General features: G+C 34.8%; 1 protein-coding gene across 4 annotated transcripts in view; it reads left to right on the top strand.

Moving 5' to 3' along the window:
• The window catches only part of PTPN4 (protein tyrosine phosphatase non-receptor type 4), a 110,121-nt gene extending 94,660 nt beyond the window's left edge, over positions 1–15,461 (top strand). For 3 of the 4 annotated variants that reach the window (XM_071746743.1, XM_071746744.1, XM_071746742.1), the window contains exons 21-27: positions 121–211; positions 306–367; positions 1,117–1,263; positions 3,319–3,447; positions 4,882–5,030; positions 8,022–8,157; positions 10,465–15,461. In XM_071746743.1, the coding sequence (XP_071602844.1) occupies positions 121–211; positions 306–367; positions 1,117–1,263; positions 3,319–3,447; positions 4,882–5,030; positions 8,022–8,157; positions 10,465–10,551 (801 nt within the window). In that variant the 3' untranslated portion in view covers positions 10,552–15,461. Of the gene's footprint in view, positions 1–120; positions 212–305; positions 368–1,116; positions 1,264–2,609; positions 2,729–3,318; positions 3,448–4,881; positions 5,031–8,021; positions 8,158–10,464 lie in introns of those variants that run through there. The other variant, XR_011726490.1, reaches the window with a different exon arrangement.

Below are 15,461 nucleotides of genomic sequence, written 5' to 3'. Positions count from 1 at the left end.
CATGTATGTTGAAGCTACCCTTGCTCAGTAGTTAGTGTTCTAAAAAGTACCTCTAGGTGAATAATACACTAACAAGACCTTTGGATCTATTATGGTTTGACCATCAGTTTTGTCTTTTAGCAACTGTATAGGAAAAAGCCTGGAATGACAATGTCTTGTGCCAGATTACCTCAAAACATTTCCAAAAATAGATACAGAGACATTTCGCCTTGTAAGTATGTGTGTTTGTATATGTGTTCTTAAAAGTGTTTTACTGAGGTTAGTACATAAGTGGATAAATAACATCTTTCTAAAATTTTTTTCAGATGATGCTACACGGGTTATTTTAAAAAGTAATGAAGATTACATCAATGCAAATTATATAAACGTGAGTAGTATTTTTCAAAAGAGCTTCGGGCTTTAATTCTGAGGTTTTTCAATTAAGACATCGGTTAAAAAAAATTCATAAATCTATTTCAGACCAGAGTGGCTGACAAACTGTAGCTGGCTGTAGCCAGATGGTTTGAAATTTACTGTAGATATATTTATTTGCTAATGCTTTGTAGCAAGTGTTTGTATAAAAGAAACTAAGAAAAAGCAAAACCACTAAGAGAAGCTAGCCCTTTACCAGAGGAATTCATTCTTCTTTTCTGATTGCTCATGTGGCAATAGTGTTAAACATGAGTAAAGTTTAGTCTAGGAGCACTTTCTTTTAAATTTTTTTTTTCCCTTTTTTCAGTAACAACAAAATTAGAGGTACTTTCCTTTCAGGAGCAGAAAATGCAGATTAAATGAAATTCTAATACCAGTATTTTAAAACCTGGTATCAGAGACCTTCAGAGCATGAATTGTTTGCACCTGAATTATTTGCCACCTGATGTATCATTAACTTTTTTGGCTATTAATCTTGATTATGGCAACTACATAACTGTCTGTATGTGACATGTACTTGGATCTTTGTAGTAATTTTGTGTGTGATACACTTCAAAGAATTTTTATCTGGGCAAATCAGTATTTACTAACATAAATTAAATTAATGCAGTGGATGCTTCTTAAATTATTAGTTACTAAACACTAAATGTCTGCCTTACCTATATTTGCTGTAAGAATTAAAATAATTATTTTGCCTTCTCTTAGATGGAAATCCCTTCTTCCACAATAATAAACCAGTACATTGCTTGTCAAGGTCCGTTACCGAACACATGTCCTGATTTTTGGCAGATGACTTGGGAACAGGGCTCATCTATGGTTGTAATGTTAACAACTCAAGTTGAACGGGGAAGAGTAAGTAAAAAATTTCCTTAAATACTAATTGTGTAATCTTCTGAACATCTTAGAATATCTTACTTAGAATCTTAGAATATCTTATCTTAGAATATCTGAACATCTTTAAGAATATCTTACTATGATGCGACTCTTTCATAACGCCACTGCATTCCTAGTGCTGTTGGAATGATGACTCTTGAATTTTAAACCTTCTGATATTGTTAACATAGCTAATATTTATACTCTGCTTAGTTCTGAAATACAATTCAGTCTTCACGGATTTCCTAAAATATTATTAGGCTTCTTTGTTTGATTCTTTATTGTAAGGTAAAAAACCCATAAAATTTATTTTCATAGGGTTTTTTCCCCTGTAAATTTCAAATAGAGGAACTCCAAGAAGTTAATTGGGCCTTGTAAATTAGTTCTTTGATATGTAGAGATGAATTTTTGAAGGCAGCCTAACACAGCAATGTACTGTTAAGCTATCCTGCCTGGAAGGTTGTCTTATCAAGGATTCTCTTAGAGCTTGAAATCTAAAATTTTTCATAACATCATCTGTGGCTATAAACATTTGTTTAATCATATGAAATAATCATTGTCCTTTATGTCATTTCCATTAAAAAATGTGTAAAATTAGAGTGCTAGTAATAAAGTAATTGGAGTTATAAATTACTAAACATAATTGTGTATGGTGCTGTAGAAAGCCTCAAATTTCTTTTGTGGTTGGTTTCTCGGTTTTTGGTTCTGTTTTGGTTTTGGGTTTTTTTTTTCAGGCTATAGTTTCTCCTTAATGGATTTGTTTATTATGCAGCTTCATGCTCTGGAGACAGGCAGAACAGTTCAATATGATCATATATACAGGATAATTCCTGAGTTACTTGGTTTGTAGTCTGGAGCATTCACAGTAGCACTGGCTGGTTGAGTGCACGGAATAATAGTTTAGTGGAATTTCTCAGTATATTCAGGATTTCTTTTGAAGATGGATTTATGGCTGTGGGTGTTCTGATCAACTCGTTATAGTTCAACTGTCTATGTAGTCTAATTTTTTAATAACCATATATTTGCTGGGAGAACAGGCCTCTACATATAATTAAAATACTTGAAGTGAAATTGCATCATTTTGAAACCATTTTTCAGTGATTCAGTGTTAGCATGGTACTGCCTGCTTCCAAATAAATATGATTAGAGGGAATTTCAGTACAAGTGCCCTTTTAATTTGAGTTTTCTTTGCAGATCTGGTAAGAACAGACTTGCAATAGCAGTTCTCTGAGCTTCCCCTACCCCTTCAATAATTATATTTGTGGAGGTCTTTGGAGAGCTGCTTAATAATGAAATAAAAGGACTTATCTATCTTATACCCATAGGCAGACTCCCTGCTCTAAAGCTGATCATGAGGCTACTGACATCACTGTCCCACTGCATGCCAGGATGTCTCAGTGGAGCAGGAAGTCTGCAAATCTGGCTGCTCTTAAAGAATTGCCAGGTGGGTTGGAAAAACAAAAGTACACTTGAGCTGAAATGACCTCTGTAATTAGGCATTTAAGCAATATACCAGAAAACCTTAGTATTTGAAGTCTTTTGGTTACCTGATCAAGAGTCTCTGAAGTCTGCCATCTGCATCCCCCTAATTTCTGCATTAGTATAGCAACTTTTTTTGTTGCTTACTACCTTTTTTTTATTATTTTTTGTTTTGCTGTATAAATGTGCTTTGAGAAAATCAGGGTTAGGATTTTAGAGGTTAGAAATGTTTATAAAGCAGCATCTTTTCAGTCAAGTTTAAGATGGAATATTTATAGATAAGCTTTTTAGTAAATTGTAATGCAAGTTAAAGGCATCCATCTTCATTTAAACTGACCTCAGGATCTCTGGTGCATGTATCCTCTTGAAAAGGATCTGCAATACGTTATTTTATGAGCAAGAGGTAGATAACACAGTCTACTTGGTAAGTAAATTAACAGTGATTATAAAATGATCAAAATGCTTTTTAATGAACAACGGTATAAGCAACTAGAGAGAATGAAAATAATACTCTGAATTTCAACACAGGCATTTTTGAAAATGTGTTGATCTTAGGTTAAATGCCATCAATACTGGCCAGAGCCATCAGGAAGCTCATCATATGGGAATTTCCAGATTACCTGCCATTCAGAAGAAGGAAATCCTGCTTACGTCTTTCGAGAAATGACATTGACTAATCTGGAGGTAAAATCTTAATATGTGTTTTTCAGTATTTATCTGTGGAATCCTCACAGACTAGGTAAAATCTAATTAACTAGACTTTCTTGTCAACTTGATGGCCATATCCACATAAGTAGAACTGTTTATTTCTAGAGACCTTTAGAAAACTAGTCATGTTGCCATGTACTTTGCCTGTTATACATTCTGCTCTTAGAAAGATAAACATTTCACTAGCAAAATATTGCAAGGGTTCAGTTTCCATAATCATCATAATTGGTTTTAAATCACGTAAAAGATGTGTTGTGTATCTTTAAAGTCTTTAAGGGTGTCTTTCATGCCTTGGCCAAAAAACAAAAGTAATTAAAGAGTGGAGAAACTTGTTATTCACCTGATGCTTCCAAAACATGAGACACTACATGTATTTCATTGCAACTGAAAATCTGTCTTTGTAAAGGCTAACAATTGCTAGTAATTCCATCTTGGAGAGTATGTGCAAATAGGTGTAAGATAAATCCTGCTGAGAGAAAGATTAATTGGCATTGGTGACTACACATAAATAAAGGCTTGCCTGAACGTGCATTGCATGATTTTAAGAGCAGTTGTAGTTCTCAGCATTCCCAGCTAGCGTTTCAATTTCAGAAATGTTTGCAAGTGAGTATCTAGAATTCAGTTCACATACTCATTTCTCACAGCTTGGGTTAGCAGATGAGATTCCAGTTTTATAGAGCTGCCTTTTAGTCAATTTGCAGTTAAAATTCCTACCCCGTGTCCTTTTGAAACAATTGGTCATTTGTTATCAGCAGCTGAACCTCTGTGATTCACAGTCTAAGGGTTATTTTAAGTGTGGTAACTCCTGTTCTTTGAAATGCTGCTTTTATGCCGAGGCTTGTACCCTCTGCTGACCAGAGGCAAATTATGTTAGTGATACTGGAGCAAGGGGCAGGAGGGGAGTGGAAGGTCATTGTACATCCTATGCAGAATATAAAATCAAAGAGGTGCAGATGAAGACAAAACAATGCTGATGTTTATATGGGGTCTGAAGGAAAGCTTTTAGGCCTGAAAGTCCTGCCTCTCCAATCCCTACACCAGTTCTGTCTGTCAATCTGGTAAGATATTACCTCTTTCTATTAAATTTGTTTTGCTGGGAATTTGACCACCGTCTTTGTTCAAATAGATCATTGATATCTCTGAACTACTTTGCTACTACAAGGACTGTAATTGTTTTTCAACTTGTTGAAGATGTAAGCATTGTGGGTTGCCTTTTTGTTTTTAAGGAAAAAATGTTGTTCTAAAATCCAGGATGAGCAATGATAAAGGCTAATGAAGTGCTGATGGTTGTGGAAGCCACTTCTGTTATGGGTACAAGTTGCTGTAGATGCACCACTGATTTTTTTTCTTTCTTTTTTTTTTGTAATGGGATCTGAATTACCCTTGAATAAACTTCATGTTTCTAATTAGAAAGAGGAAAGCCGCCAACTAACCCAAATCCAGTATATAGCATGGCCTGATCATGGGGTTCCTGATGATTCCAGCGATTTCCTAGATTTTGTGTGTCTTGTGCGAAAGAAGAGGGCTGGCAGAGAAGAACCTGTTGTTGTTCATTGCAGGTATCCATTTTTTCCCAGCTTTATTAAATTATTAACCTGAACTTATCAACAAATAGCTTTTCTGTGCTTTGTTGTTGAAATAAACCTTTAATTGTATCTGCTTTGGGTATGACAGGAGAACTCAACACTTAATTGCTTGAAATTGTCATCACATTACAACAAGCAAAATTCTGAGTATCTACATTCAGCACTGGTCTGTGTGGGGATTTCGTTGGGTTTGGTTTTGGCTTTTTTCACAGTTCAAATGCGTGTGCGAACAGTCTATAAAATAAAACAGGAAAATGACAAATGTTACTTAGAAATCTTTTTCTCATGGTGACTGTTCTACAACACTCCAGAATAGCTGTATAAATAAACCATAGCAGAAGACATGGGTGGTATATGCAGTGATCAAATAAGATATTTTCTCTCAGGACTGCAGTCTTAGGCTGTGTGATATTTTGACATGTACGATACATTTTTCTCAACAATTTGCTTTTGTTGTGATACAAAATAACTATTACTCAGTTTTTTATGTATACAGGAAATATGTTAATGTTGTTTTTCTTGTGCAGTAGTTTTTACTAGCATTCTACATTCCTGTAGTAAATTTCAAAATCTTAATCCTTTAGAGTACTCCATTGGTATATTATATTAATGCATTATGCCAAGTGTGTTCAAATGAAGATGTGTTATATCACTTCTTTGTGAGCAGTTCTGTGAATAAAATTGACCTCTAAATTCCTGACTACTCCACAGACAGTGTTCCTGAGTCAGGGGGGCATTGTTCCTGCTTCAGAGAGAAGCTGAAAGGTGCAAGGGACAAAATCAATTTTAAGACTATGTAGTCTACAAGTAAACTAGACATGTATTTAAGAATATGAAAAAAATAGATGTTTTTAACATTTTGTGCATCAGAAATTGTATTTAATTGATTTTGCTCTCCTGTTTTTCAGTGATCAGAGTCAATCTTATTAACTAGGGAAACCAGTATAAGAACACCACTGCCTTAAATGATATTGCTCTTTCACTTTCATTAGTGGTACACGTTTGGCTTATATGGTGAAAATATCAACCAAACAGAAATTTTACAATATGAAGTGTGCAAGTCTGTGCAGACATTGGAAAAAAAACTTTGGGAAGTATGAACACTTTCATTCATCTGAGCATCAGTTCAGCTCCACACTGATAGTATCAATACCAATATGAGTTTCACAGAATAAATGTTGTTATAATAATGATATAAACTTAAAAATGTTTCACAGAAGAAAATAATATCACAGTTCAATGTAATTTATTTACATGGCCTTAATTTAGTGGCTGTTGTAAAAGTATAAACAAATTCCACTGGTGAGTCAAACTGAAGGAGCCCAGGGGTTACTACATGAGGTGTATGCACACTATTTTTAACATCTGTTCAGTATAACAGGACAAGGCATTAGCACAGCAAAGTGATGAAACTTGTTTTCAGCACTAAGCCACCAGCTTTAGTGTGGGGAATGCAAGTAGCTAAAAGAGCAGACTTTCTACTATAGTCGTTTAAAAACAACCCCGAAAACCAGATTGTAAAGCAGCAAGAATGTTAAGAAACTGGAAAGATTTGCTGTGTTGAACTGCTTAAAACACTAGTTTCCAGACCTTGTGTGTGCATGTGCTTTTATTTTTACAAGGCTCCTCCTAGTTAAGTTGAACAGTGTCTTGGTTTGGATAAGAGGGTGAACCACCCATACTGTCCATGCCCTTCATGTCCTATCTCTGTTCCCTTCCATCAATTGGTGATTTCTTTTTCCAATCTCAAGAGTCCTAGCCTACCTGGTATTTATCATAGGGAAATGATCACACTTGACATCATTCTTGTTGTCCTTTCCCAAATGTTTTGAAGGCGTAAAATGGTTCTCTTGACAGATACTGCTCCTGTTCTGATTTGATAAAGCATTCTACATAAAAATTTTATATGTATGAGATGCTAATGAATAATTTTATTTAACCAGCACATTTATATCTTGTCATGAAATTCTCATGGCATCACTGAAATACATAGTAGCTTTAATGCCACCTTCTGGGCAAGGATTTAAAGTAGTAGTTTGGCCAATCTTAATTTGAAGTTATGCTTACAAATGAGGACAATTAAGTTTCAAAGTCTGGAATTTTTATTTCAACTAATTTAGAAGCAAGCACTTTTATTGACTGAAATATTAGTTGTGTGAGTTGAGATAGTGCTGCCATCTGAAAATACAGATTTGGTCCTGTATTCTAATATGGAGAAACACTGGTTTTCTGTTTGAAAAACGCAGCATAATTTTCTTGAATAAGAAAAATTGGAATTTGAATCTGATTATCAAGTTCATGGTTAAATATTCAGTCTTTGAGGACTAGTGCTTGTGGAGAAGTATAAACATATGTAAAACAATGCTGATAAATCTTTAGGTTTGCTTTATTTTTAAAATGAAGATGATTCACCTAGAGCTTTAATTTTTCCGTTCCAAGATGTATATTCTATGGTTCTTCCTTGTCTTGAAAGGGATTGCTGTTTCATATTCCTACATGATCTCTCTTGTACTTCAAAATATTAAGAAAATAATCAAAATAACATTCCAGTAAGGGGCAAATTGACACAAAGTGCACAGTATGCAATTTAGGTATCTCTGTATTTTGCTATCATCTAGATACTAGTAGGTTTATGAATATGATCTGAATAAATACCTGTATGTAAACTCTGCTTTTTAAAGGGAGTTCTTATTGCCTTCAAATTAAGTCAGCCCTTCTTCAAAGGACTGAGAGTTCTGCACTGGGTTTTTTTCCCCTTTTTTTTTTCTTTTTCCTTTTTTTTTCCTTTTTTCCCCTGTTCAGGCAAGGATGGAGGCTTCCAGGGACACAGAATCTGTCCAACCCCTGCCCTAATACTGTGAGACTCATAATGATCAGTCATGAGAAAGCTGGAGAAGGCAAGTCTTTAAGTTTGAATTGTGTCCCAGACACTTAGTTTCATTTTCTGTTTTGTGTTTTTTGCAGTGCTGGGATTGGACGGACAGGTGTTCTTATCACTATGGAGACAGCCATGTGTCTCATTGAGTGCAATCAGCCTGTTTATCCATTAGATATTGTAAGAACCATGAGAGATCAAAGAGCCATGATGATCCAAACACCTGTGAGTATCATACTTCCTGTTCTGTCTTGCAGAAGAGTAATTCCCTATTATCCAATCATCTAACTACACAGACTTGTAACATACTTACTGCTGATCATATTGCAAAACAGTCACCTTTACCCGGTGTAGCTAGAGCCTTGGTCCAGGCAGGAATAAATTGCCAAGGCTATTGGAAAGGAGCAATGCTCTAAATTTCAAAAAAACCACTCAAATTTACAAAGCAAACAAACAAAAACTTTGAAAAAAGCTTCAGCTGTAGTGTACAAGTAGTGTACAAATTACTCAATGTGGAAAGCAGGAGCCTATTTCCACGTGTTAAGAAGGGATGTAGTGTAAAAGGTAAACACAGAAAGATCCAAGACATGCAAGAAAAACATTTAGTGATGCAATTCATTGATTCATCTTTCCTAAGTTATAATGAAAACAAGCCTTAACTCTGCCCTGTAGTGGCTCAGTTGAAGAGAAATAATCAGAGAAATAATATTTTTTAAAGTACCTGCAATTAAATCTGATGTGAGGTACATCAAAGTAATTTTAAGTGTATTTAGTCTAAAAAAAGTGACTTGCTATCAGGATTCCTTTGGTGTGCTCTTCACATTTGAGCTATCTTCAAATGCTACAATTTTTCCTGGATCTATAGTGTTTTGGGTTTTTTTTTTAAGATTGCTTTTATTTCAGAATTATATTTCAGAATTGTAGAATTTTTAGAACAGATTGAGAAACTGAGTACCTCTGAGAGCAGTTGATTTTATTGTTATTTTGTTTTAACATTTTTAGAAAATGTGTATAAAAGCTTGGTTGTTCCAAGTTTTGCCTGGTTCCTGGGTTTTTACTTATTTATTTTTTATTTAAAGAAAGTATTTTGAAGGAGTTAAGGCACTAGATCCAGTATTAAATCTCATCTACGATTACCATTACCTGAATGTACTAACTCATTATAGTGATGTTAATGTCCCTGCTACTGTTCCTCTATAATCAAATCTGAATAAACCTTTTGTGTGCCTCAAAGATTATTCATTGGCAAAAATTATATATGGGTCTCCATTTCTGGGTCATCGTTCAGTAGCACTGTCCAGTGCTACTGTTCATGTTCCACTAAAAAAAATAATAGTATTATTCAGCTGACATAGGAAGGATGAGGTTGTTAATGATACATGAAAAATAATAGAAGATGGTTCTTGTTGCTGTTTGTGATGACTACACAGTATGAACAGCATGTCTCTAGCATACACAGGGAGGCAGAGTTTTTTTAGTAAAGGTAGGAAGTACAGTGGTAAGGACTTCAACTATTATTTTTTTTTTCTTGACATATGCTAAATATCTTATGCTCTTCCCATTTTTCGTAGAGAAACCAGAACTTTAAAGCTTCAGTGAAATGCAGGTGTTTACTGGATCAGAGAGAGAAAGGATAATTTAAGACTTAGCATGTTTGGTTTTTTAAAGATTTTGTAAACATTAGATACTAGAATTTTTCCTTTGACACTGTCAGTTTTTTATATCCTGACACACTCACTCAATGTCCACAAGATGGCTCTGTCCATCGGGGTCTGCTGTGAGGACTGTATGAGAAGAATTGAGTCTCCTTTAGGGCTCGCTGGAGGAAAAAAGTATTTTAAACAGATATGTGTGAATTTAACTATTTTAATATACATGCAACAATAAATTAAACAATTATTTATTACTGAATCTGTTGTTGTGCCTACTTAAGATCTGACATCACTAATTACAACATACAGAGAAATCCATGACACTGGAAAAACAAGCATGCTGGTTTTCTGACCAAAATATACACTATTATGCAGTATTTAGTGTTACATGTGGTAAGGTACCTCTGTTACAGGTATTTTATTTCAATTTTTTTTCCTATTATATTCTGATTTGATTACTGAAAAAATGTTACCAAATTCTGAGAGGGCGATGCCAGTAACACACCAGAATTCATGTAAGCATGAAAAAATGCTTTGATACCAATGCTTCTAACTACAAGTTCATGGAAACCTCAGGTCAGTGAAACTTCAGCAATTAAATCAACAGCAGAAAATTACTAAATAGGTGATGTTGTAATAATAGTAGTAGTTTTGTGGATATGACTTTTGGTATATAGTTCAAAGTGCTGTTCATCCTGTTCTTGTGTTGTTATAAAGTTCCTGTTGTTTTGTGTTTCCTAAATTAATTGTGAAGCACAGTTCTTGGCCTCTCAGTTCTTGGTAGAATGGGATGGGGAAATCTTAGATGACTCTTATGCTTCCAAATGACAGAGTTCAATTACATTTATTATCAATTTACTGGATCTGTTTTCCTTTTCAGAGTCAATACAGATTTGTATGTGAAGCTATTTTGAAGGTATATGAAGAAGGATTTATTAAACCTTTACAAACATCACTGCATAAGTAAAGAGCGAAAAACCTAGGATATCAGTTGAGGAATCCTGTCCTCTATAATGAACTGGCAGCATTCTTTGTGCCATGATACTGCTCGTGGGAAACGATAGTGAAGTACAGCAAAGAATTGACAAAGGACTCTGAAAACTTCAGCACTGTTGCACTTTACGTTGAAACAAAATCTGTCTCTAAAACTCTTCTAACCTTCATCTGTTTGAAGACTTTATTTTCGTGCTTTGCTCCGAACAAACCATAAACTGAAAGAACTAATTGTGTTCAGGGTAATCTACGATATTTCATTGTAGTGCCATATACTGCGCTTCTGGTTGAATTGCTACAAACAAGGCTTGGAATTATTTCACTCTGTTTTACACCCATGTCTCTTAAAATGAAAAACAAATGAAAAAGTACACTAAGCCATGGTCTTTTTCCAGTGCTAGGTTTATTTACTATGTACAGACTTCCACTGTTTTGTTTTTTACAACATTAGCAATATTGCCAATACTAGATAGATACACACTGCCTACTGATGCAGCACACTTTGTCCTACACCCTTACTTGAGACCAGCTGGTTGTTAGAGTAAAGCTGGTGTCTGTGTTAACCCAGCAGTAGCTGCATAATGCCCAGTTACCAGCATCTTGTACAAAGTAATAATAAAAATTAAAAAAAGAAAAAAAAAAAGGCATTTTTTTGACACAGCTTATGTGTCATACACTGCTGTATTCTGATTCATGTGACTTAAGATTACGTGATGGGAACTAGTGCATGCATTATGTCTTAACCCCTTAAGTGCCTTGAGACTTCGAGCGTACATCCAGTGAAAGGCACTCATGATTCTCTGGGGGTGGTATTGTCCTGTCATATTTATCTTAATGGGTTCAAATTTTTAAAACGGCCCTTGGTGCTTGGAATGTGATACCACAAAGGGTCATGGAACTACCATTCCCTCTTTCATTCTACAAGTACCTGCCTGCTACTCTCGGTAGCAAAAGCACCTCTGCCAACTTAATGAATGAGCATTGTATGCTGCTGTGTTGTAATTATGTGAAAAATCTGACACATTCCTTCATTCCTTCCAACTAGTAACTTACTAGCAGCTTATTATGAAATGCTGGTAGGTCATTAGAAGCTGATACTTTGTTTTATCCTTTCATTGGGAATAGCTGTCTTGCTGAATTAGAATATAACTCTTTAATAGCACTGATAAAATTAAGTTGAACTTACAATCAGGTGTGATTTAATTCCATTATCTGCTAACCAATTACTTTTAAAATCAGCATAGTTTGATTTCAAGCCATGTTCGTACAGGTTTGCCTTTTATGGGTTTTTTTAATTGTTTGGGAGGGCTGGGAAGGGAAGTGAGGAGAACACAGTGAAGTTGTCCCAGAATTTTGCTTTAATTCCATAATGACCCCAGTCGCTTTCTGTTATACTTGTGCAAAAGTGTTCCAGTTGGTATGGGTTGCTTTTTTTTTAAGTAGGTAGAAAATTTGTGAGAAATGTCTGTCTGATACAGTATCTGAGCTCATTCTAAAGATACATGAACATCCCAGTTTTTAATATTTTTCCAGTATAGCAGAAACCAAGTTAGAAGCAAAGTGTCCAGTGTAATATACTGCAAGAAAAAATCAGTCACTTTTTTGCCCTGTTACAACGTAATTTTGTGCCCTCTATTTAAAAGTTTTAATTTATTGTATTGGTTTCCTGAAAATGTTTATCCAGTAAACTTGTTGTACTCTATATAGAGCATAGAGTTAAAATGGAAAGTTCTACGCTAAATAATTTTTAACTATTGAAGAATTATATTATATAATATACTGTGTTCTATGGACATTTGAAAGAGATCAGCTATGACTAATAAGTGAAAAGGGATTCAGGAACAGTGAAACCCTGGCTATGACTTAGTAATAAATATGAACCACAATGCCAAATGGAAGACAGAGTTTTAAATATTTTTAGAAAATAAAATAATATTAGTTGGCCTGTGGCCCTGGTACTTGTATTTATAGATTTGATGCTTATCCCTCAGTGAAAAATGAACTGTACAATGATTTCTGGATCTGATAAACTGGAAAAAAGTAATAAGGTAGCTTTAATCTCAGTTTTATTTTAAGCCATTCATAACAAAATAAAATTCCTTAGGAAAGTATAAGCTTTAACTTCCATGTGACAAGATTATTATCTGAGATGCTGGCTAGTTGGAAGGTTATTTTAAACTCAGCACTTAATGTCTAAAAATTAAAATAATTAATCCATTTTAATTAAGTAACTTCTCTTCATAGTCAAACTGTAAATAAATAACTTGCCCTTTTTTTCTGAGGGAAATGAGAAATGGAGTTTATAGCAACCTTATATAGTGTTGGTATGTCACATACTTAAATATTCTTGTGTAAAGTTGCCAAAGCAGTTTGAGTTCAAAAGACCCATTTATACCACAATTAAGTGTGGGATATTTATTGGTCGTCTGTCACTCCTGTTTTGATTACAAAGAGAGGCAAGAATAATAGGTCTCTTCCAAATCTTCTGCATTGACTTAAGCTGACTGATAGTGTATTTATGTAGTTGCACTGAGGTAAAAAAAAAAAAAAAAAGTGTAACAAAGTAACTATTCTTGGATAATTGGTCATTGGCTACTCAGTGGCTTTTTGGTTTCTTCAAAGCCAGGGTTGTGGTAACCAAAAAGTGATTGGGAAAGAGAATAGCACTGAAGCCGTTCTGCACCAGAAATCATTTGTTCAGATGTTTCTACCTGTTGTGGTATAAATGGCCTTTAAAATATTTTTATATGGCCAAAAAAAAGGTAAAACTACTAAATATTTTACTTTAGGTTATGAAGATCTGTATCATCCTTAAAGGTTTTTAAAGAAACTTTTGTATGTTTCATGCTGTACAAAACATGAATGTATCTTTCAGACATAATGACCTATAGACCTATATGTGATTGGTGTTATGACTGTTGGATTTTATGAATAATTATTTTCATACCGTTTGATTAGGAAAAATGCTGGGTGGGTGTGGGAAAGAGTATGTTTGTAACACTTCCATGGTACAAATCCAGTTTTAAAAAAAAGGTTTTCATTGTAAATAAGAGCGATATTATGACTATTTTGTGCCAATGTATAACGTCAAGACTTCTGTTTTCCTTTTAGGTTTGGATTGAAAACTACCACTACCATCTCTTGTTTAAAGTGAATTTGAAGGGGGGTTTTAGTAGAAAGATATGGGGTTTTAGCAGGGGGACTTTTGAGTGTTTGGGGGGCATTTTTAATTTCTGTTAAATATGAAATAAGATACAGGCTTTGTTGAATAAATGACCTACAGACTGTCAGCCACTCCACTTTTAGAAATAGTGTTTTAGATGTACCATATAACTGAGAGCTGAAGAGTTAATATATCTTGAATTTAGAAGTATTTGCTATTTTAAACAACTTTCAAGTCTTCAGCAGTAAAATGCTGCTTTTATGCATTTTATTTTATATAGTCTTTCCTAGTTATGAGAAAGAGCCTGATTTTTTTTATTTTTTTTTTTTTTTTCTCACTGCATTTAATAATAGCTGGTATTCCTTCCACATTTATCTTGGAAGCTTATGTCCCATATAAATAAAGCAATAACATTTCTAGAATACCTGATTACAATCTGGCACACCATCTCTTAGGGTGGGAAGGCAGTTGGGAAATTAAGGAACACGAGGAGTTTGTTATGGAATCTGTGTAGCCAGTAACTTTCCATGGAGATGTTCCAAAAAGCCCATGGACCTGCTGCTGGTGCACAGCCCAGGGAGATGGGAAGTAGGGAAGGTCTGGCACAGAGATGCTGGAGCTCCAGGCATGCTGTGGAGTTGAATTTTTTGATACTTTTATGCTTGTGCAGGTGTGTGGGTGATGTTTGATGGCTCGGAGAATTAGCATGAGCATTGAAAACTCTACAGATCCACCAATTTTCAAGCAAAATCAAGTTGTCCACTACATATGCAGTAGTTTTTACTCTAGAGCCATACACAGGGAATTTTCAAGAACCTCAGCTCTGCAGATGAAGGTAGGGATTGGATTATGCTCAGAAATAAAATTTTGCATATTTGGGCTTCCACAAGGTAGGAATGGTGCTACCTGTCACTTGTAGACTTTTTGTAGGTCGCATCTCAAGTCCCTGGTGGCTGGGTACAATTACCCACCTTTTGTCTTGAGACTGGAAAAGCTCTTCCTTGTTGCTTTTGGTGCTAGGATCCAATATAAAGATCTGGTAAACACATACTCATTGATTAGATGTGGATCTTCCATGAAATTGCAGGAATTATGGTGATGGGGAAGCTGTTACAAGAGGAAAATTATTTGTTTGAGTAGAACTGTTCTGACCAGCCTCTGTTATCCCACTGCAGTTATAGATGGAAACTGTATGTTTGTTTGTCTGTTCAGCAGTCTGCAAAGGAGGGGTCAGTTTGTTGTCACTGGATTTTACCTCTGTGCTGGTTACTATTGTGTAACTATTGTGTCTAGGGCTTCTCCAGCTACAAGGTTTTAACAGGTGTGTGAGCTGGAGCCTCTAGCTGTTGGCATTGGCATGTTTTTTTTCATTGAGAGTTCAGTGGTAAAAATTTGAGATAAATTATTTGTTTTAAAAATGCTGAATTTTTCTATTTAAAAAATACGGACTTTGATTTCATTGAACCAGTAGCCTCATTTAAAAAAAAAAAAAAAAAAATCCAGTAAAATATTGTCCAGGTCTGCCATAGGATGAACTATAGTTTCATGGACTGGCTGACAGTTTGTTAGTAGTTTTATTTCATATTTAGCAGGCTTACACATTTTAAAGGGTAATTATTTTTTTTCCAAGTGTTTTGGTGTTTGAATAGTAGCACTTTATCTCATGCTTACTACTGATTGAACTATTGGATAAAATAAATTGGGTTTGGAGAGATGCTAAA

Source organism: Heliangelus exortis, chromosome 6 (assembly GCF_036169615.1).
Source record: "Heliangelus exortis chromosome 6, bHelExo1.hap1, whole genome shotgun sequence".
NCBI lineage: Eukaryota > Metazoa > Chordata > Aves > Apodiformes > Trochilidae > Heliangelus > Heliangelus exortis.
Note: the sequence above shows the minus strand (reverse complement) of the source record. Positions and strands in the feature narration are given on the sequence as shown.